This window comes from Sciurus vulgaris, assembly GCF_902686455.1.
Source record: "Sciurus vulgaris genome assembly, chromosome: 7".
NCBI lineage: Eukaryota > Metazoa > Chordata > Mammalia > Rodentia > Sciuridae > Sciurus > Sciurus vulgaris.
In genome coordinates, this window is record NC_136467.1 from 96597072 (window position 1) to 96620807 (window position 23736).

At 32.9% G+C, this 23736-nt stretch overlaps 1 protein-coding gene across 1 annotated transcript in view; it reads left to right on the top strand.

The window, feature by feature from the left end:
* EYS (eyes shut homolog) overlaps window positions 1-23736 on the top strand; it is a gene marked incomplete at its 5' end in the record, with an annotated part of 1696555 nt that overhangs the window by 538672 nt on the left and 1134147 nt on the right. Inside the window, 1 exon segment of the mRNA XM_079147376.1 lies at window positions 16249-16508. Within this exon segment, the coding sequence (XP_079003502.1) occupies window positions 16249-16508 (260 nt within the window).

Consider the following 23736-nt stretch of genomic DNA (forward strand, 5'->3'; position numbering starts at 1 on the left):
GGTGTGGCTGGAGGAGGTGGATCATTGGTAGTGTGGTTTTGGTGTATATTTATATTTGGCAAATAGAGATCTCTTTCTTTGCTTTTTAATCATGATGTGAACTGCTTCCCTCTACCACACTCTTCCACCATGATGCTCTGCCTCATCTCAAGCCTTGAGGAATGAAGCTGGCTATTGATGGACTGAGAACTCTGAACCTGTGAGCCCCCAAGTAAACTTTTCCTCCTCTACAGTTGTGTTTGTTGAGCCTTTTACTCATAGCAGCAAAAAAAGCTGACTAAAACAAAAATAAAATTTTTTTAAAATGTGATTTATAATTTCTGAGTCTTTGCATACTAAAACTATTTGCTTATATCAGTTACAGTTCTCCATTTTTAGATATGAAATTCTTAAGTGCCACTTTCTTGTAAAGAATTTGTGGCCACTCTTTTATAGTCTTCTTGCCTTGAATGTTGTTAGAGTGAGATTGGCTGATCTTTTGCACTTGATGGGTAGCTTTAACTTTGTTTTCTATGAGCAGTTTTAATATTTTTTTCTTTTTGTTTTTGAAATGTAATAATTTTACCCCATGAACTTTCATTGTTGATTGACGTTTAGCAATATTATTCTTTGTATTTTGGGTAACAAAACCTTCTCTGCCATTCCAGTCTCTATATTTGTCTTTATCTTGGGGAAAGCTGTCTTGAATGATAATTTCCTACTTTTTGCCTCTTTACAAATCTAATAGTTTGTTTCCATTATTTTAAAAGAAACTTTACTTTTGTTACTATTAGATGGGTTATTGTCAAGCTTATTTTTTATAAACCTGCATTTTCAATTTTATTTACTATTATTATTAAACTTTCCATGAAATATATGTTTTTATAATAAATTTAGTTTTAACCTCAAGTTTTTTTCTGAAATTCTGCCATTATATTTCCTCTCATTTTATTTAGATTTCTTCCCTGAGTCCTCTAAATCTGCTTAAAGATTTTTCTGTAAAAAGGTAATATTTACCCAGCTGTTTGAGAGACTAAGGAGGATCAAAAGTTACAGGCCAGCCTGAGTAACTTTGCAAGATCAGTTCTCAAGATAAAATAAAAGGGACTGGGCATGTAGTTCAATGGTAGAGCACTTACCTGGCATGTGCAAGGCCCTGTGTTCCATCCCCATCACCACATACGTGCATGCGTGGGCGTGCACACACACACACACACACACACACACACACACAGAGTAAAAGGAGGGGGTAGTGTTTATATTTATATAAGCTTTTCATGTTTCTTAAAGTTCTATAGTTTATAATATTAATCTCTTTGTTAATGCTTGTATATGATGTTTCTCATTTTATATTAATTTAATTGTTCCATATACATATAAATGCAAATAAAAATATAAGTCCATTTTGTGCAGATTACTTTTGATATTTACTTAACATTGAGTAAAGTGAATTTTTAATCTCCTGAGTATAATGGGAACATGTGTGAGTTAAGTCAATGTCCTTGTTGAAGATCAACAAGCAGAAGCTTCCATGGGTATGAGTAAACTGATACATAGTATTGGTTTATATTTTCTTTTTAAAATTTTTTCAGTGTAAATTATTATTTTCTTACTTATTTACTTATCTATTTATTTTCCCACTCCCTTTCCTGCATTCTCCTTGTCTAATCCACTGAATTTCTAATCTTCCTTCCCATACTTTGTTGTGTGTTAGTATCTGTATATCAAAGAAAACATTCAACCTTTGTTTTTTAGGATTGACTTATTTCACTTACCATGATAGTCACCAGATCCTTCCATTTACTGGCAAAAGTCATAAAAGTCCTTCTTTTTTATGACTGAGTAATAATCCATTGGGTATGTATACTACATTTTCTTTAAAAGATATTGGTTTTTAAATCAGATGTATGTGTTTGTCTTAGAAAAAATGAGGAAGAGGAAGAGACTAAGAAACTGACAGAGGAATGTTTCCCCTTTTTCACCTCACCATTACAAAGTAGTATCTCCAGGACTGTTTATTTTACTTTATTAGTCCTAAAGGTCACACATCTCTGAAGTTCCAAATTTCCTAATTTTTTCTCTCTGGCCCTCATTCTCTGTGATGGAAAATTTGCACCTATATGTATTTTAAATGAGGGATTTTCATAATCCCCCTTAGGGAACTCTACTCTGTGCCACTTCTGGATTTCTCTTGCTGGTCATATTTACTCGAATCTTATTCCCTTTTACTATGTAACATGTCATTTTTTGTGTTCTGGGTTTGGAGTATTGATAGCTGTTTCAAGGAAAATGAAGTTTCATTGTCTGTTTCTAATCCTTCTTGTCACATTGGACACATTCAGAGAGAGTGGCACTGGTGACTTTGCTCCATATTTTACAAGAAATCTCTGTTTTGAATATATCATTCATTCCCATGAATTAAAAAATTATTGCTTAGAGATTATTTTAAAACTGTTTGAATATCACAAGGGCCCTGGATCAACTTGAGAAATTTCCTGAAAGCCTTGTCAGGAAACATGATCATCAGTATAAAAACTCTTCATACAAACCTCGTGGGGCAAGTAACCCAAGTGACAATTTTTTTTTTTCTTTTTTTTTTTTTTGTACCAGAGATTGAACTGGGTGAGTTTAACCACATAGCTAATATCTCCAGCCCTTTTTTATATTTTATTAGAGACAGAGTGTCACTGAGTTGCTTAAGGCCTTGCAAAGTTGCTGAGGCTGGATTTGAACTCCCAATCCTCCTGCCTCAGCCTGCTGAGTCCCTGAGATTACAGGCATGCACCACCACACTTGGCAATGAATGACAGTATTGCAAGAGATTTTCCTGCTTCTCCTACTTTTCATCTTTTCATTCTTCCTCATCTTCATTATCCTTATGTATTTCTGTGGTTTCATACCTCCATTTTAAATGGGCTAAATTTGATGTGAATGGTATGCAGCCTTTTTTAAAGCAGAAATGTTTTATAATCTTGCATTCTAATAAAATGATGGGTCCATAATAAATTCTATATGTGAAATAACAATATGTTAACTTTCTTCGTAAGTATTTTCATATAATTTAATATTGGATAGCCAAATTTGTGTAAAATTTTTATAATTATTTGTATTTTATGCACATAGCTTAGAACTAAGAGCATATGATTAGTAATTGAGTATGTATTTCTAATATATATTACTGCTAACAGATTGTATTATAATGACAGGTCCAACAAAAAAAACACAAAGATTTATTTTATTTCTTGCTTTTAATATACCTCTAAATGTATAAAATTTCTTTAGCTTTTGCTAGCTCAGTTGATATTTTTTGTGACTTACTGTGATGTTTATTAAACTTGGAGATATTATATTTCTGCTTATAAAACTTGGACACACCATAGATTTATGACTTATTTGACATAATGTTCATAAATTTGCTTAAGTTCTACATTTTAGTACTTTCGTTCTACTAAGCAACATTCTGTATCTTGTATATATTCTAAGAGTGCCTCCTAAACTATACTTGAAACAAAATATTACTATTACGGAGAACACACACACACACACACACACACACACACACACACACATATGAATACACATACATATTGTATTTAAAAGATTGCATGTCACTTTCAAGTACATTCTGAATACAGCAAGGGTATACCATATGAATATACATGTTTATACACATGCATACATGTAATTAATTAAAATTTAAGAAGTAAAATAAATGCAATTAAGAATTCACCTAAATATGTAAGATATTATATTTAGTTAAAACCAACTTATATTGACTAGCCCAAAGAATCCCTCCCTTGATGAAAAACCAAGTGATATAAATAATACTGGATCAGGAAACATGACACAGCATCATATTTCTGTATTTATACTTAAAGCCACACACACATATATCAAAGAAAAAGAATGAAATTTGAGATGGAAGATGTTACGATAAATTAAATGTTTTGTTTTTTTCCTGATTAATAAAGTAAAGGTATTTTTAACTGATACCTGTACAGCTTCTATGAGATAATTTTTATTGTACGTATATGTGATTGTACAGAAAATGCTTTTCCGGGCCTTTTTTCACTTAACATAATGATCTCCCATTCTATACATGTTGCCACAAATTATGGGATTTCATTCTTTATTTATGGCCAAATAGTATTATTATGTATATTTACTACATGTTCTTTATTCATTCATCACTTCATGGACACTTAGGTTGTTTCCATTTCTTGGCTGTTGTGAGTAGTTCTCCAATGAACATGAAAGAGAAGTTCATCTCCTTTGAAGGTACGCCCAGTCATGGAATTGCTGAGTCATATGGTAATTCCCTTTCTAATTTTAAGAGCTTTCATACTATTTTCCATGATGATTTTACTAATTTACATTCTCACATCTTCATCAGCACTTCACTCATTAGTCCTTTGGAAATAAGCATTCTTCCTGGAACAAGGTAATATATAATTGAGAGTTTGGTTTGCATTTTTGTTGATTAATAATGCTGAGCATTTTTCATGTAACTGGTAGCCTTTTGTTTGTTGCCTTTTAATGAATTTTTAGGTCTAAAACCCATTTTTAGAAAGGTTGTTTTCTTGAGTTGATTTTTCTTGAGAAAAAAGAGGTTAGGTTTCATTCTCCTGTATATAGATATTGAATCTTATTATTACCATTTATCAGAAAGACTGTCCTTTCTCCAGGGCATGTTTTTAGCACCTTTGTCAATGAAAGCAGACTGTGGATGTTTGGGTTCACTTCCATACACTCTATTCTTTTCGATTGGTCTCTGTATCTATGCTTATTCTAATAACATGATCCTTTGATTACTATGCCTTTATATTATATTTTAAAGTCAAATCGTGTACCACCTCCTACTTTGTTCTTTTTTGCACAAGACCCATTTGGCTATTACGTGTTTTTGTGGTTCCATACAAATTTTAGGATTTTTTCCAGTTTTACAGAGAATACTATTTGTATTTTGATAGGGATTGCATAGAATCTGTAGATTATTGGGGTAAAATACATTTAAAAGCATTGATTCTTGTTGCAATCCATGAATAAGGGAGGTGTCTCAATTGCTTTATGTTCCCTTTAATTTCTTTCTTTTATCAATGTTTTATAATTTTCATTATCCAGCTCATTTACATCTTTTATTAAATTTATTCCTGGTTATTTTTGGAGACATTTTTAGCAGGATTGCTTTCTTAGTTTTTATTTCATGTGATTGGTTATTGGTGCATCCAATGTTAGTTATGATTGTATGTGAATTTTTTATTGAAACTTTAAAAAAATTATTAGTTCTAATAGGGTTTTTGTTTATTCTTTTTAGTTGCACATGACAGTAGAATATATTTTGATATATTTACACAAACATGGAATATATCTATAGTCTTTTGATGGAGGCTTTGAGTTTTTCTACATATAGGATCATGTCATCTACAGTGACAGTTTGACCTCTATTTTTCCAATTTAGATGTGCTTTGTTTCTTTCCCTTGCCTGATTGTTCTGACTAGGAGGTCCAGCACTTGTTGAATAAAAGCAATGAAAGTGGGCATCTTTTTTTCCTATTGCAAACCTTAGATAGAAAGCTTTTTTGCATTTCCCCACTAAGTATTAATGTTAGCTATAGCCTTATTATATATGACCTTTACAATGTTAAGATACTATGTCAGTCGACTTTCTATTGCTATAATAAATACCTTTAAAAAGTCAACTTAAAAGAGAGAGGACTCATTTAGTCTCATTGTTTCAGGTTATAGACCATCATAACTTTGCCTCCTTACTTTGGGCATGGGTTGAGACCAAACATCAATGGATAAAGGCATGGAGGAGGAAAGCTGTTCACCTTATGGTGGCCAACAAGCAAAGAAACATGGAGAATAAGAGAGAGAAAGAGAGAAAGAGAGAGACAGAGACAGAGGTAGAGACAGAGACAGACAGAGAAAGAGAGGGGAAGGAGGTAGAGAAACAATATACCCTTCAAGGCCATTGCCCCCATACTTTCTCCAACTAGGCGCCACTTCCCGTTTCCACCACCATTAATCCACAATAGCACTACTAGTTGGGTACCAAGTTTTCATACACACGCATTTGAAGGACATTCCAGATACAAACTATAACAGAAACATTCCTTCTGTGCTTAAATTGTTTAGCATTTTGACAAAGAAGGGATGTTGAATTTTATCAAATACCTTTTCTGCATATTTTGAGATGATCATGTGGTTATGTTAGACAGACTATTTATATGTGTATCATGTTTACTGATTTACATATGTTTAGCATCCTTGCGTTGGTTAGATGAACCCCATCTGATTATGGAGAATGATCTTTGTATTGGACTGTTTGCTAATATCTTATAGAGGATTGTTCCAACTGTGTTCATCACGTATTAAAATATATTTAGTTTTTGTTTACTTATTTCTTTGTGTCCTTGACTAGTTTGGTATCAAGCTAATGTTGACCGTGAAGAATGGGTTTGGAAGAATTCCCTCCTCTTTAATTTTTGGAATAATTTATGAAGAATTGATAATATTTCTTCTGGAATGTAACTCAGCAGTGATGCTGTCTGGTTTCGGAATTTCTTTGATGAGAGATTCTTTATTACTGATTCAGTCTCATAAATTGTTATTGTTGCGTTCAGACTTTCTACCTTTTTATGATTCATACTTGGAAAGTTCTATGTGTCCAGAAATTTATTAATTTCTTCTTGGTTGTCAAAATTTTGGTGTACAGTTGTTTATAATTATCTCCAATGGTCCTTTTAATCTGTGGTGTCAGTTGTATTTCTCCCTTCTCTGTTTTATTTAGAATGTTCTTTTCCTTATAAGTTTTTAGTATAGCTAAGCATTTGTAAATTTTGTTCTCACAGGATCAATTCTTCATCTTTTGTGTGTTTTCTTTTTGTGCTTATTTTATTTTTGCTTTTATCTTTATTTTTTTTTTCTTCTACTAATTTTTGGTTGGATTTATTCTGGTTTTTTTTTCCCCATTCCTTGAGATTCAGTGACAGGTTGTTTATTTGTGATCTCTTTTTTTATTGATGTAGTTTTTTTTTAATTATTTAAATTTATTCTAATTGGTTATATATGACAGTAGAATACATTTTGACACATTATACAGAAATGGAGCATAACTCCTCATTTGATGTAGTTGTTGATTGGTATAAACTTCACTCTTATTACTGCTTTGACTGTTTCTCACATGTTTTGGTCTATTGTTTTGAAAAAATTAAAAATTTTCTTCATGACCATACATTGCTGAATTTCTTATACTTTAAAAACTAAGAGTTTTTCTTGTACAGATTTCTAGTTTTATTGAATTATGATCAGAAAAAATATTCAATATGATTTCAATTTTTAATAAATTTATTGAAACATTTTGTAACTTATCATATGATCTATCCTGAAAATTTTTCATGTGCTTATGAGAGAATATGCATTCTGCAGCTATTGGATTGACATTCCATAGATGTCTTTAAGGTCTCTTTGTTCTAGGGTATAATGTGACTGCTATTTCTTTTAACAATGTTCTGTCTGGATGATCTTTCTCTTGCTGGGGATGATGTCGTAAGTGGCCTCCCATTATAACACTGGAGTCTATATCTCCCTTTGGGGTTATTAATTTTTGGTTTGAACATTTGGGTGCTCAGATTTAGGGTATATATATATGTGTGTGTGTGTGTGTGTGTGTGTGTGTGTGTGCGTGTATATATATATATATATATATTCAGAATTGTTACTTTATCTTGCTGAATTCGTCTTATCATTATATGATGATCTTCCTTGTTTCTTTTTATGGCTTTTAATTTAAACTCTACCTCCCTAGAAAAATTAGGAATAGTAGGAACATATCTCAACATTGTAAAAACAATCTACACTAAGCCCAAGGCCAATATCATTCTAAATGGAGAATAATTGAAAGGATTCCCTCCAAGAACTGGAACAAGACAGGGATGCCCTCTTTCAACCCTTCTATTCAACATGGTCTTGGAAGCTGTAGCCAGAGAAATTAGACAGATGAAAGAAATTAAAGGTATACAAATGGAAAAGAAGAACCCAAAATATCACTATTTGCCAACAACATGATTCTATATTTAGAATCCAAAAAAATTCCACCAGAATACTCCTAGAGCTAATAAATGAATTCAGCAAAGTAGCAGAACATCAAATCAACACCCATAAATCAAATGCATTTATATACATCAGTGATGAATTCTCTGAAAGAAAAAGTAGGAAAACTACTCTATTCACAATAGCCTCAAAAAAAAAATTAGGAATCAACCTAATAAATGAGGTGAAAGACCTCAACACTGAAAACTATGGAACACGAAAGAAAGAAACTGAAGAAGACCTTAGATGATGGAAAGATCTCCCATGCTCTTGGATAGGCTGAATTAATATTGTCAAAAAGGCCATACTACTAAAAATGTTATACAGAGTTAATGCAATTCATATTAAAATCTCAATGACATTCTTGATAGAACTAGAAAAAGCAGTCATGAAATTCATTTGGAAAAATAGGAGACCCAGAATAGCCAAAGCAATTCTTAGGAAAAAGAGTGAGGCAGGAGGAATAAAGTATCAGATCTTAAACTATACTACAGAGTAACAGTAATAATAACAGCATAGTACTGGCACCAAAATTGACAGGTAGACCAATGGTACAGAATAGAAGACACAGAGACAAGCCCACATAAATATAATTATCTCATACTAGACAAAGGCACCAAAAGCATACATTAGAGAAACAAGAGCCTCTTCAACAAATAGTGCTGGGAAAACTGGAAATCCATGTAGCAAAATGAAATTAAACTTCTTTGTCTCACCCTGCACAAAAATCAACTCAAAGTGAATCAAGGACTTAGGCACTAGAACAGAGACACTGTGCTTAATAGAGGAAAAAGTAGAACCAATTGTCCACCACATCAGCTTAGGAACTGACCTCTTGAACCAGACTCGTACAGCACAAGAAGTAATATCAAGAATCAATAAATGGGATGTATTCAAACTAAAAAGCTTCTTTTCTGAAAAGGAAACAATCAATAACATGAAAAGAGAGCCTATAGAATGGGAGAAAATCGTTAACACATGCACATCATACAGAACACTAATCTCCAGGATACATAAAGAACTCAAAAAACTTAATACCAAAAAACCAAATAACTCAATCAATAAGTGTGCCAAGGAACTGAGCAGACACTTCACAGAAGATGAAATACAATTGATCAACAAACATGAAAAAATGTCCATTGTCTCTAGTATTAGACAAATGTAAATCAAAACTACTCTAAGATTTCATCTCCCTCTAGTCAGAATGGCACTTATCAAGAATACAAGCAACAATAAGTGTTGGCAAGGATGTAGGGGAAAAGGGTACAGGGGCTCCTGCCTAGTGTTGGTTCTCACTTAAGCAGGTTTAGGACTAAGATCCAAGACAAAGATGTGCCAGCTTCAGTGCCCTATTTCCCATTGGGTTGAGTTGTGCTCCCTTCTCTGCTACCTGAGGTTGGAGTGGGTTGTCAGAGGCACTCAACTATCTGGTTAACACATTTCCTCTGGTTCAATCCATGAATGTTGGCCAAAAAGAAAGGAGTGAGAGACTCTGCCTGGCACATGCTTTCACTGTAATGGACCTGGTACTGAAATTCAAGTCTAAGACATGGATTATATTCCTTCTTCGTACACCCAAACTGGAGGCATTGCTCTAGACTGCCTAGAGTTGGGAGAGATGTGCTGTTGAACCACTTTCCTTCCTGTCTTGCCAATGTGTCTTTTCATTTCTTTTTCTTTTCTCTTCCTTTTCTTCTCTCTTTTATAGCATAAGGCACTATGGCTTTCACCTAACTTCGCTTGCTCTTATGAAGGTGGTTTGTTGTATGAATAGCTGTTCAAATGATGTCTGTGGGGAAACGATTACTGGATAATCTTACTCAGCTGCCTCTTTCTCTGCTTCCAACTTATACATTTTTAATATACACAGTGCTTGTGTCCAATGTTGAACATAAAATCGTTCATGTCACTCATCTTTACAGCAGCAGCCATATGCCTAGATCAACAGCTAACTCACAGGATGGTAGCTTTATGTTGTCTTACAGTCAGCCTTTTATGCAAACGTTTCATTTCAGCCTTATTTAGGATATTGTTGAAAGAGTCATTTAAAGATTAATTTCTTAAGCTTGTTGTAACTTTAGGGAAAAAAATTCTACTGTACTCTAATCATCTGTCTCAGTAACAAAATGCCTCATTTTCGTGACTTTCACAATGGCAAAAAATGTACAGCTGCTCTCCCTGACCATCATACAGAGGCTTTGTTGTACTCACAGGCTTACTTGTATAAAGTTTGTATTTTCTCCTAAATACAGCATGAGCTCCATTGATTTACTTCCTAGTTTTAATATGCATATAGTGGAGACCTGACCTGATGCATTTTTCCCCTCTGCTTGGCTGATGACTTAGCTTTCTGCTATAAAATGAGGAATACTCTGAATCTTGAAAAACCATGGAATGATTTCTCAGAGGTGCTGACCCAGAGAGCAGCTTGAGATCAACAACAGTGAAAAAGACTATTGATCAATTGTCTTCTTACATGGCAAAGGAGATTAAATAATGTAGAATATTAGAAACATGTACATAATTTAAAGAGAATTATATCAAGGAATTTTCCACATAGTTTATATCAAATTTCACATTGCTTAAAAAATGTAAAAAAATAATTATGCTGGGACTGGAGTTGTGGCTCAGTGGTAGAGCACTTGACTAGCATGCATGAGGCACTGGGTTCGATTCTCAACACCACATATAAATAAATAAAATAAAGGTCCATTGACAACTAAAAAAAAGGAAAAGGATTATGCCAGTATAAATATGGTGTGTAAGTTTCATATGTACATAAATAATAGTATTTCCCTCCAAATTAAAGTTTTTTTGGGGAAAAAATGTATAAAATGAAGCTTGATAGGCCAAACAGAGAATATACTATTTATATTAATATATTAATTAATATTAATATCAATATAATAGACTATTAATATTAAAACAGATATTCCAAAATCAAATTAAAATGCTCAATAATCTCTTTACCTTAAAGCTATTAAAAGAAGTTTACTTTCTATCAGACCTAGGGTTTATACTAAATTCATCATGTAGAATTCCTTTTCACTCAAAGATTCTTATGATTTTATAAAATACAAAAGAATGCCCTTATCAAATGTTACCACTTTATGCTTCATAAATATACTTAATATTTTGTAAAGAAGACCAATGGTAAAGTCATTTCAGGATGAATCACTTCAGGTAATTTGAGTTAGATTAGCCCTTCAACTTTGATTGCATGTCTTGATTTCTTTACCAAGTTCTATATTTGATTTTCTTATTATATAGAGGAGAGCATCTGAAATCATGGAATTAAGTTAATTTAAGTTATTCTATTAATCATCATCAGTGTTATGTCCTCCCTGACATTGCCATTACTTTCTTACTTTGTGGCATCATTATCTTTCCAATATTGAAGGTAAAATCCGCTGTGTCCTTGTGATTTCTTCATCTGCATCATCTGCTTATGCTAAACATTTCCCAAATATTCTCAAGCCTAAATAAATTCATCTCAAATCTGATGCACCTCAATTCTGGCTTTGTTTGACTTCTCACAGTCTCTTATTATCAATGAAGTAATGGTTTCCTAAATCATCTTCATGCTACCAAGGCCTCTCTATTTTAATCCATCTTCTATTCTGTAACAGTTTGATTCCCATGCTTTAAAAACAGCAACTACAAAACCATAAACATCTTCAAGTGTAGAATTCACTCTTTCTGTTGTTGCTATTGTTTTTATGATTCTTGACATTGCCATACAATCAGTTTAGACTGTTCTATCCTTTCATTCCACATGTGTGCATCTGCTTGGATGGTTTTGCATCTTAACATTTTCATGATGTACTTCAGAGTACAACATGAAACCATTTTCTTCTTTCCATATCTACCAATGTAATAAATATATTTTTAAAAAATGTTACCATTCTAAATGAGCTAAATAGTTTCCCATATTTCTTTCCAAGAAGACTGCAGGGGATAAACCTGTAATAGTGATCATCTAGTAATTCATCATTACTATTGCATTATTAATGCACCAATGATATGACCAACAGGCAGAACAGGTAGATAAAACGACGTGGTAAGGAATGAATTATTTTGTAACATAGCCCTTATTTTTTATTCATTTTTCTGTTTTATTGAATGTTAGAATTCTGGAATGGTAAGAATTCTACTTAGGGCTGGAATTGTGGCTCAGTGAGAGAGCACTTGCCTGGCACATGTGAGGCACTGGGTTCAATCCTCAGCACCACATAAAAATAAATAAGATAAAAATATTTTTTAAATAATTCTATTTTATTATTCATAATCTTATTATTTCTTTTGGTACTTCATGGTTGTTTCAATTTGTTTTTATATGAGTAATAGCTGTAAGAAGCACTAAGTGAACTAATTATCTTTAACTTCACAAAAAGTATGTATATTTATGGCATACATTATTATTTTTTGATATATGGATACATTGGGAATGATTAAATTGGACTAATTAACCTATTCACTATCTCATATATTTAGCATTTTTTTTTTCTGGTGAGAACACTAAATATTTACCCTTTAGCACTTTTCAAATATGTGATGTATTATTATTAACTACAGAAAGTATGATGCAAAATGATCTCCTGACTTAGTGGTTTTAACAGAAAGTTTGTATCCTTTGACTAACATCTCCCCAACACCCCACCTCCCAACCTCTGGTAAACAACATTCTCCTGACCGCTTTTGGGAGTAGTGAAATATTTGTTAGAAAATACTATTTTAATTCAATATTCTTTTAAATTTCTATTTGTAAATTTATAGCTAAGAAAGCTTCTATGTTTTTACATATAAAACATGTCTAAATATTTCTGAAAGATACTTAGTTACAAGACATTAATAATTATAGGAAGGCAAACATAGAATGGTTTATGTTCAAAATAGGTATCTATAAAGATTGTTGAAGCTAATGAATTTTTTAATGAATATTCATCTTGCTCATTTTAAAACAATAATGTTTTATTTTCCAGCATCAATTTTAGTCTTTAAACTTTTAAGGTTTGAAAAGTTCTTCCTATTTAAAAGGAGTTCAAAGTATTTGACACAAATAGATTTGGATTTCTTCACTAGCGAAACCTTTAAGTACTTTAAGCATTATACTAAATCTATTTTCGAGTGTTTACTACTAGAAATCATATCCTTGAGAAGTTATGCCAAATGTGTTTTCTTGCTTTTTTTTTTTTTTAATCCATGAAGTCACTATTTCTAGCTATAAGTTTGAAAAATTCTATCAGATCACCCTGAATCTTCAAATTATTTCATGGTAAAGCCTTAAAACTGGATTGGAACTCTCACATAAAATATGTTTTTCAATCTATCAAGGACTAGTTTCTCTGACCTGTAAAAAAGCAAATTCAAATATATAAACCTTTAGGTGTGATTGTTGGTTACTAGTAGTGACTTTGTTCCTTGAAACTTTATTTTCTGCAAAATATCCATTCATCTCCACAGGATTCAGCCTTGGCATCATCAGTCCTATTGACAAACTGCCAGATGCTTTCCTGGGGTTGATCCTTGTAACACCACCACATGAAGTTTTTGGCCACCTGTTATTTGAAAGGATGGAACAAATGCTCAGCACATATAATAATATTCAAGCATTATTGGCTATTCATACAAAGTGATTTTAAAGTAGCCAGGTTGAAATTATGTACTTATAAGAAATACAATGAAGAATAATACCTATTTTTGCAGCCTCCCTTAGGACTAGTTCTCATGATGTGATAATGATTACAATTTAAGAAAGTATTAATTCTATGGCTTTTATCCACTACTAAAATTGCCCTAATATGCTTATTGATCCCCATGATCTGACTAAATTGTTATATTTATAGTGATGATATTTAAAATAAAATAAATGCACTAATACTATATTGTTGAAGCTTTTAATTAATTTTGGTTGATAGGGCAACAAAGAATTTTTTTAAATTCTATGACAGCACCTAATAACCAAAGTAGGCAGCTAGGCAATGTACACGTCTCACATAAATACACAGTGTAGTTACACAGAGATAAAGGATATAGATATATACATAAATACATATACACACTTTTCATTTACAATATAATTTAATCTTTGCAACATCAAATGATAAGCGAGATAGTGCTTACCATATAGTAGCTTCATTTTAATTTTTTTTAAAATATGCCATTTCAGTAATGGTGTATAGGAGATAAGCAATGATGCAAAGAATAGCACCTTAGAAATTGTAATAGTAAAAAGTAGCCCTATAAATAATTACACTGGAACAGCAGGTTAAACCAGGACTTCCCAGGCAAAATAGAATGGATATGCACCATAACAATTAGTCCATTTATTTTTTTCAAAAGAAAAATAAAAGTATCAAGGCTTTTTACTCATTCTTAAAGAAAATAATGTATCCATAGGAATATTTTTACATGCATTTTTATAGCACAAAAGTATGAATCATTTCAGTTGTAAAATTTGCCTTATGAAAACATATTTTTCAAAGAAATTTTAAGTGCCCAGCAATTACTGGGCACTGTGGCACATGCCTGTAAACCAAGCTACTGGGGTAAGATAGGAGGATCTTAGCCAAGATAGGAGGATTGTTTGAAACTAGGAGCTGGAGACCAGCCTGGACAAGAGAGTAAGACGGCATCTCAAAAAAAAAAAAAAAAAAAAAAGAAGAAGAAGAAGAAAGAAGAAGAAGGAGGAGGACGAGGAGGAAGAAGAAGAAAGAGGAGGAGGAGGAGAAGGAGGAGGAGGAGGAGGAGGAGGAGAAGAACAAAAATTACATAGTGTCAGTCACTTTCAGCACACTACCAATTAAAAAAATTAGACAGCTGTAAAATCCAGTGAACTTAATGAACTAGTAAGCACTTTACTAGTCAGTTATGCTTAAAAACATCTTACCTCTTACTTTTTTAGTTTAATTCAATGGCTATTGTATCTACTTAAGAGTTCAATTTCAGATGCTGGGTATGAATCATTTATTCAACTATTTTCTCTCACTGTTTTGATATCATCAACATTGATTAATGCAAAAGGACCATGATATTTCTAGGGCTTTGAAACTATAAAATTTGGTGATCCTTTTTCCTTTCTTCCTTCCTTTCTTCCTTTCTTCCTCTCACTTTTAAGAAAGATAGTGCTTATCAATGAAGCCAGAGTTAGTTTCAATTTTATGGTTTTCCTTTTAAGTTATTTAACAATACAAATTTGTCAATACTTAAATTTTTTTCAGAAAAAGGTCTTTACATATTTCCTCTGCCTTTGTTATGATTTGTTACTTCCCTAAATTGTACAGTTACTCAAGAAGTTTGGTTCTACATTTCTGACAAATTGATTTAAGTTCTCTCTCTGAATGCAAGTACAATTTGTGATTGACTTCCACTTAACTATTTGGACAATCTAAATATTTATTCTCCATCTGTGGGTTTCATTACAGCATATTCATTTACCTTATGTGAATGATACTTCATGTAGAAAACCTTTCCCTGACCTGTCTGTTAGAATTTTCCTGCTCTTAGGAGCAGAACTAGGCTAGTTTGATGAAAGGTGATTGGCATTTGAAGACTATGGTACATATTGGGTGGTTGAGGGGTAGACTGAGTCAGGGAGATGCAGACCAGATTCAAATGATTTAATATTTACTTATTTTCTTTCTGTTCAGTTTTTCACATTATTCCAGTACTAGTTGGGAAAATATTTTAAAATATGTCAACTATTTCAACTAGTAAGCCAACAAAAATTGAAACCAAACAGATGTTTAAAGGAGAACCTTATTAAATGTTCTGGTGATTACAAGAATCATATATTGCTAAGGACACTGGATTAATATTCATTATAGGCTTATAAGAAGTGATCACATCTGTAAATAATATTTTTACATTAACAAAATAGTAGGGAAATTGTGCTCAATTGGTAATTCAGCTCAGTAATTATAATCTGATATGTCTCAGATGCCTATGTTAGAAATTTAACTCATGCTTTTTAAATCTTATTTTAGTCAATACAGTTTTATAGTAATATACATTAAAAGGTTCCAGGAAAATTAGGCAAACAATATTTCTCAACTATGTATAATTTATTAATCCTGTTATAAGTTTAAATATACCACATATTTTGGTTCAAGGCAATAAATGTATGAGATAAACTTGAAAAAATACTGTTGACCTTTCCTAAAATTTTTATTTCAGCTGTGAATGTGCATCTGGATGGACTGGACAAAACTGTAGTGAAGAAATAAATGAATGTGATTCTGACCCATGCATGAATGGAGCTCTTTGTCATGAATCTACCATCCCTGGGCAATTTGTATGTCTCTGCCCACCCTTTTATACTGGACAATTTTGCCATCAACACTCTAACCCCTGTGATCTACTCAATGAGCCTTGCAGAAACAATGCAACATGCTTGACTTCAGCAGATGGAAATCATCATTGCATTTGTAGAGAAGGTATGACTTTTATATGTCTTAATGTTTATTTACTCACTTATTGTTCCTATGGAATGATGACTGGATAAGAATGTGTGAGAACAACCCTATAAGATATTTACTGTTCACTTATATAGGGTAATCTGGAGTTTTTGGCCCAAAGAACAAATAATTAATAACTTTATCTTTAAAGGGACCCCTCTAAAGAGTTCCTTGGGGAATGGGGTCAGTATATGACTCAAAATTAGGACTAAAATTCAGGCATAAAAACATTGTAAAAAATACACCTAAAGATTTAACTTATAAAATCTTGGGAAAAGAGAGTAATGCTTTTAAACTCTTTCTTTTCCTTCCTTCCTCCCTTCTTCTCTCCCTCCCTTCTTTTCTTCTGCCCTTTCTTCCTTCCTTCCTCCCTCCCTCCCTCCCTCCCTCCCTCCCTCCTTCCTTCCTTCCTTCCTTCCTTCCTTCCTTCCTTCCTTCCCTTTCTCTCCTTCAGGAATTATCTGAAGGAGAGATTGTTACCAGCCTGTCTTTCCTGAAGAGTCTTATAATAGTCTTGACAATAGCAATTGGTTAAAGATAAGAGCAGATATTCTATAAGATAGAATAACCAAATGATTCCATGTAACATTTGTTCCTAAGTTATCTAAAACTATCAAGTCTTCCTGCTTTGATGGCTTAGGTGCTATCCTGTGATTCTGGAGATCATTTTGTCCCAAAAGAGGGATCCCATGTAAGGAAGCATGGGTAGATTGAGGGGTTTTATTTGAGTTCCTGAATCAAGCCATACAGAAGACTGGTACTCCTGAGTTATTACCATCTTCACCAGGAACACTTTTGCCATAAAACTAACACATGGAAGGTTTTCAGAGTAACTGGATCATGTCATTAACTAACTGCAAAAACATATTCTGGCGGGCACAGTGTCGCATGCTTGTAATCCCAGTGGCTCATGAGATTGAGGCAGGAGGATGGAGAATTCAAAGCTGGCCTCAGCAAAAGCAAGGAGTTAAGCAACTCAGAGAGACCCTGTTTCTAAATAAGATACAAAACAGGGCTGGGAATGGGGCTCAGTAGCCCAGTGCCCCTGAGTTCAATCCCTGGTACCCCTCCTCCACCAAAAAAAAAAAAAAAAAAAAAAACCCATATTCTGCTTAGCAGTTTATGATATATTTTCTATTGTTCACCTATGAGTTCATATCTCTTTCCCTATCACTGACCTTAATGGGGTCCTTAATGATAAAGGCAGCAATTATTTATTGTTCTGTTTTAAAAAGTCAGATTAGACTATAGCAATGAATGAAAAAGTTTATTCAACACTTTTCCCATTTGTTTTGAAAAACCCTTGAGAACTTCCTTAAGATATACATAATTGATTTTAAGGATATCAGGGGAAGTCCTTGGAACTTTGTACATGACAGAAGCTTTTGGGCCCTATGAGGAACTGGATTTAGAAACTGAAAAGCTATAAATAATTTTTTTTTGGTTGATTTGTTTGTTTGTTTGGTTGGTTGGCTTTATTTTTAATGACAAAGGCTTTATAGAGCACACAGAAAATTATTTTTCAGGAGTGAGACAAAAACAGCAAGACAGAGAAGAAAAAATATAAGGGGAACATTTAATGCTCAGAAAACCTCAATAATTAAGAAACTCATAATTAAAATAAAGAAATAATTTTCCATTTAGAGACTAAAAGTGAAAAATTTTGAGAAATTGTTCAGTATCAAGGAAAAAGTCAATTTATTGGGGAGGATTTTTATATGGTACTTTATCCATCTTATTTTCTCAGAATACAAATATTAGATGAATGTTTATTGAGGAAAGGTATTATAATCACTCACTTTATTTTTCCCGAATCCTAATAGTTGTTCAATAATTAGAAATTTATAAATGCAGCTAATTATTTACATAATCATGTGAGATTTATTTAGTGCTCTTGGGTGAGGGGAAAATAAGTTCTGAGATATCATGAAAACGCATATCAAATTATTAATAATACCTCCCATTCACCTGAGAAGACACAAAGATGTCTTGAGGAATTTAGATTTAACGATTTTAAGAAGTAAAATCCGTTTCAGCCTCTCTTTGGGATTTCATCCTAAGACTTCCAGAGAAATATGCTTAAGTTAGTCAACGTTTTGGACTGAGTGAGTTTCTCTAAATCACTCTAGAGCAGTCCTAACTGCTCTAACAATGCCTATTTAATATTGACATTAGTGAATAATAATAGATAATGGTCAGACAATGGGTCCCAATTAAGGTCTTATTCAAAGGGGGAGACAAACAGTAGAAATATTAATGGGCACCTCAAGGAGATTTTCAAATGCGAAAGACCTTGAGACTCACCTGTAGAAACACTCCAGCCAATGCCTTTGTTCCCTGAGAGGCTGGAAAATGAAAGGTGAGAGTTAACCCAAATTGAAATTATTGGAAGGATTTAAACTCAGGCAAAAAGACACAGCCAGTACTTTTTCAATGCCTGTTTATCATAGATTTTGCTCCACGCTCTACCCAGTACAATATAAGCTCCTAAGACAGCACATCAAAATGGGTTTTTCAGGTGTCCTGGCCCCCTCCCATATCTCAGGGTTCTGTCTCTTCTCACCTAAATAAATCCTATTCCATTTACTCTTCCCTTCTGTTTTTGTCCATGGATTTTATTCTTCAAATGTGCAAGACAAGAACCCAGAAGGGAACTGGCGAAGTAGGGAATCTAGTTTCATCTAAAACTGCAGTTTCATTAGTAATTCAAACTCTGGAATGAACAAAATTAAAGACTAATGTTGTTTAAAAAAAGAAAAAAAACCTTAGAAAACTAAAAAAATAAAAGTTATTCTGAGTTGCTTTTATAGGTTTTATTTAAGTTCGGGCGGGTCTACCTGAAAGCTTTCATTAATAATATAGGTTTTCTTAAAGAAAGGCTCAAATTCCATTTTAATAGGTATCAAAGTTAAAAGTATAAAAGAAACATAAGGCCATAACTTCTACAGATATTGGATATGGAAGCCCTGTTGGATCTTTTTGCAAATTGTTGGTGTGTCAACTGACAAGAAAATGACAGGACATGGGGTCAGGGAAACTCCTGAAACTTAAGGGTTCCTGAATTTCTACTCACAATTTTTAATCCATCTATGGGTATAGATTTTATCACCATTTAACATGAGCATACATAAAATTCCAGTTTAGAGTAGTTATATGACTACATGTAGAAAACTCAATTATAACTGGCATTCAAATCCACCCTGAAGGACCAGCAAGTAAAATTCCTTAGAATTTATGCCAAACTTACTCCTCAGGAGGTAAACTATTCTGGTTGGTTTGACAAAAAGTTATAGTGAAAATAATCTAATTCTTTTTCATGCAACGTGAGCTGCTTAAAAAATTAGAGAGATAATAAAAATACCAGCACTGTTGTGATCATGTTTTGCTAGAGAAAGTCAAGGCAATGCTTCTGTCTTTTGATTAGAACTAAGGTGAGTTAATTTGATCTCTAAGCATAGTGAGTATTTTGTAGTGGAAAATAGGTAGGCAAAGAATGCAGCAGTAATAACTTAATACAGGTTTGTTTTATATATTATGGTATTTGAAGAAATTTCTGTGAATGAAAAGAATCAGTTTTTTATTAAATAAAATATAGTAGATATAAAGGCAAATACAATTATGTAAGATTCCTAGAAACAAATGGGGTTTATTTTTGACATAGTAATAGTGTAAGTTTAGGTTATTTAGTGTGCAATCAGTTTATGCACCTAAAAATTTATTTTATAGTATACAGAATTTCTTTTCCTTCTAAAAATTTTTCTCTGAACATAACATGCATCTGTGTTGCAACAGCCTGTGGGTAGCATACTGAAAATATAAAAATATTATTATTTATTAACTGACTCAACAAACACCTTGGTCTCTTATAATGTGCCAGTTCTTGATAAAGTTTCTAGAGAAATAAAGTGTGGAAAAGACATATCCTCAAGAAATGTAAAGTTTAAGAAAGAGATATACAAGTTAACTAATTTAAAGTACAACCCAATAAGAGGTTCCACAATTATGGCAGAGCAATACACAAGGAGAATTTGAAGATAAGTGCATAGCTTTCCTGTTCACTGTGACAAACTCTGAGTTATGCACTTTCTATGATTTAAATGTACTCCCGAAATTATATGTGTTGGAAACTGAGTCCCCAGTGCAATAGTATTGAGACAAGGTTGGGTTCCAAAGACTCCACCTTTATGAATGGATTGATGCTATTCTCACAGGAGTGGATGAGCTATTGCAGGAGTGGGTTTCTGAGGATTTGATCTCCTTCTCTCTATTTCTCTCTCTCTCTCTCTCTCTCTCTCTCTCTCTCTCTCTCTCTCTCTCTCTCTCTCTCTCTCTGTCTTGCTTGTGCATAAACAGTGCCCTTCAGTTGTTCTGCTTTCTGTCATAGGTTAATGCAGCAAGAAGGACCTAGCCATATGCAAAACTTTCCATCCTCCAGAACTGTAAGAAATACATCTATTCTTTATAAATTACCCAGTTTCAGGTATTCTGTTACAGCACCACAAAAAGGTCTAAGTATTTCTAGATGATTTCTAAATTGCTTTCCACAAAGTGAAACCTCAACAATGACATGTTACCACATCAATGACATACTCATTAAGCTCTCCTCATTCTGTGTTTTATTCCTCACTCCCTTTTAACTACCTTATTGAAATACATACCATGATATGCTCTTGTTTTTCCCCATCTATTTTCATTTTGAATTACTCCAACTTTTACTTCTTCTAAAGTGAGAATGAAGTGTAGTCCAGAATGATAAAATGCTTCTTTAAAATCTTTTCTATGAAAATCTTCCTTGTTAATGTACTTCCTTCCATATCATCTCCTCTACATAATCAAATGCAAAATCCTGAAATTTTTAGAAAGACTATATTAAGTGATTTGTTAAATGATATGTGTAATCTAAATCGATGAAGATCTTATATTTTAGTAGCAACCTTGTTAAGTAATTTGAAATGTTTTGGAGGAGTTGGAAAGTATAAAAATGTTGTTGTTGTTATTTTAGTATGGGCTACATTTCTAACACTTTTAATGTTTAATTTTGAGACTGGGTCTCATTAAGTTGCTGAGACTGGCCTTGAACCTGGAATCCTCCTGCTTGAGCCTTCTGAGTCACTGGGTTTATTACATATTAACCATTCATTTGCATTTGCTGTAGCAAAACACAGGCAAGATGTTTAAAAAACAAGATGAAGATAATATTTATTTGTTCACTGGAGAATGCCTTGCTTTTTGTACACATCAAGAACCTTATTGCAGTTTAACTGAGTAGCCAAATAGTTCTGGATAAGGAGAAATAACAGGAACAGCAAGGAAATAATTCACTGTACTATTTGGAGAGCCTTTTAGCTCTAATTGCATATATTCAAAACAAGTACTCTTTTCACAAACAAATATCAAGTTTTAATACTATGGATTATTAAATGTGCAGTTTGAGACTAAGTATGTACAAATCTCATAGTTTTAAACTCCCTAAAAATTGAGCTTTCTTAGTAAAGCTTTGGCTCATTTTGAATGCAGTCCATATTTACCTTATGTTTTCTCCGAATGTCTACTGTATCTCAGCAATCTCACTTTCTCTAGTCCATTGACATGTTACCAGTTGGTAAAAAAGCTCCATCTAAGAAATGTTGAGCTTAACAAATAAAGCAAAAACATGGAAAACAGGTTCTCCTATGAGCTATCCATGACCCAAATACTGAGTGTTCTGATTCATCAGTCTTATTGAGATCTGAAGGATTACTGGCACTTCTTAGCCAGTCAGTGCCCCTGAGCTCTAGTGCCTCAAAATAATAATAATAATAATAATAATAAGTCCAAGAAACAATCTAAGTGTCAGAATGCCCTGCCTCCCAGAGTAAACTAATCTTGCTGAAAGAAGGGATGCTGAAGTGAATCCAACTTTCTAAATCTTAAAACATGTAAAAAAAAAATTCTAACTATAATAAAATACTTAAAGAGTTGAACATCCTCAGAAAATAGAGGGACTTTATATCTACTATGACATTTACAACTTAGATATAAAAAACAGGTGATTGCAGAATGGTGAAGTTGTTACAATAATAACTTGCTCACCTAAAAGAGGAGAACTATGTTAAGCAGGAAAAATTCGTTTTAATTTTGTTTTGGTGCTAAAGATACAACATTTAGCACATTAATGAATTACAAGCATATAACTTCAAAGGTTAATATAAAGGCTTTGAAAGTTAAGAAAAATTGTCCTGAAGGCTACCTAATGCCATAAGTACTCCAGCTTTTCTACAATTGGTGTTTCTTGAAGTATCTTCATTCTAACCTTCTGCTTTTAACCTTCATCATCTTTACAATTGAAGTAAATTTCTTTTAGATATCAGAGTTGTTTCTTGAATTTTATTTAATCTCTCTTTGCCTTTTTATTGATGTTTAAAATTATATTTAATGTGATTATTATTACGTGTAGCTTTAAGTTAGCCATCTTGACATTGGATTTCTCTTTGGCTGTAACTGTATTAAATTTCTTTTACCCTTTTGTGTTCTTTTGATTAAGTAATTTTTAATTTTCCATATTATATCCTCTGTAAAGAGGCAGTCAGAATTTACAAGATATCATACCATCCTCCCTGATCAATTCTAACGGGAGGCGGTTTGGAGTTTTATCTGATGACTGACACCACAGAGCTTCAAAGAGGGTGGTAATGACTTGTGGTGTGTTATTATTTGAAATTACAAAGTAGATCTATTCTATGTTCCATCAAGAGAATCTGAGAAAGTTCTGAGGGACATTTTCAGCAGTAGGTGCTAATGCTGTCATGTCAGGATATAGAGGTAGAGACAAAGGAATTTGTGCTGTATCATTCACATGCCAACATTACCAATAACATGAAGCTTTGAATATGGAGTGGTAGTTGTGATAGAAACAGAAGCTATAAGAAAAGAAATAAGAATGGGTGTTATGAGAGGAAAGCAGTCACTCATGCTTAGCTAGACCATGTTCTCCTTCAGAAACTGTATCTCGTTTCAACTCTAGTCTGTGTATAAGAGCAATAGTTTCCTTAAGTAACTTGAGGGAGCCTCTGTTTCTCAAACTAAATGAGTCTCATTGAATATTGACATTTATGTCACCACAATTATTCAGTCCTAGTTTTATCATTGGAAAAGCAAGAGAAAGGAAAATTATCTTATTTCTTATATTTTTAAAGTCAGTATAGGAAAAAATATTTTAAAAATTAGA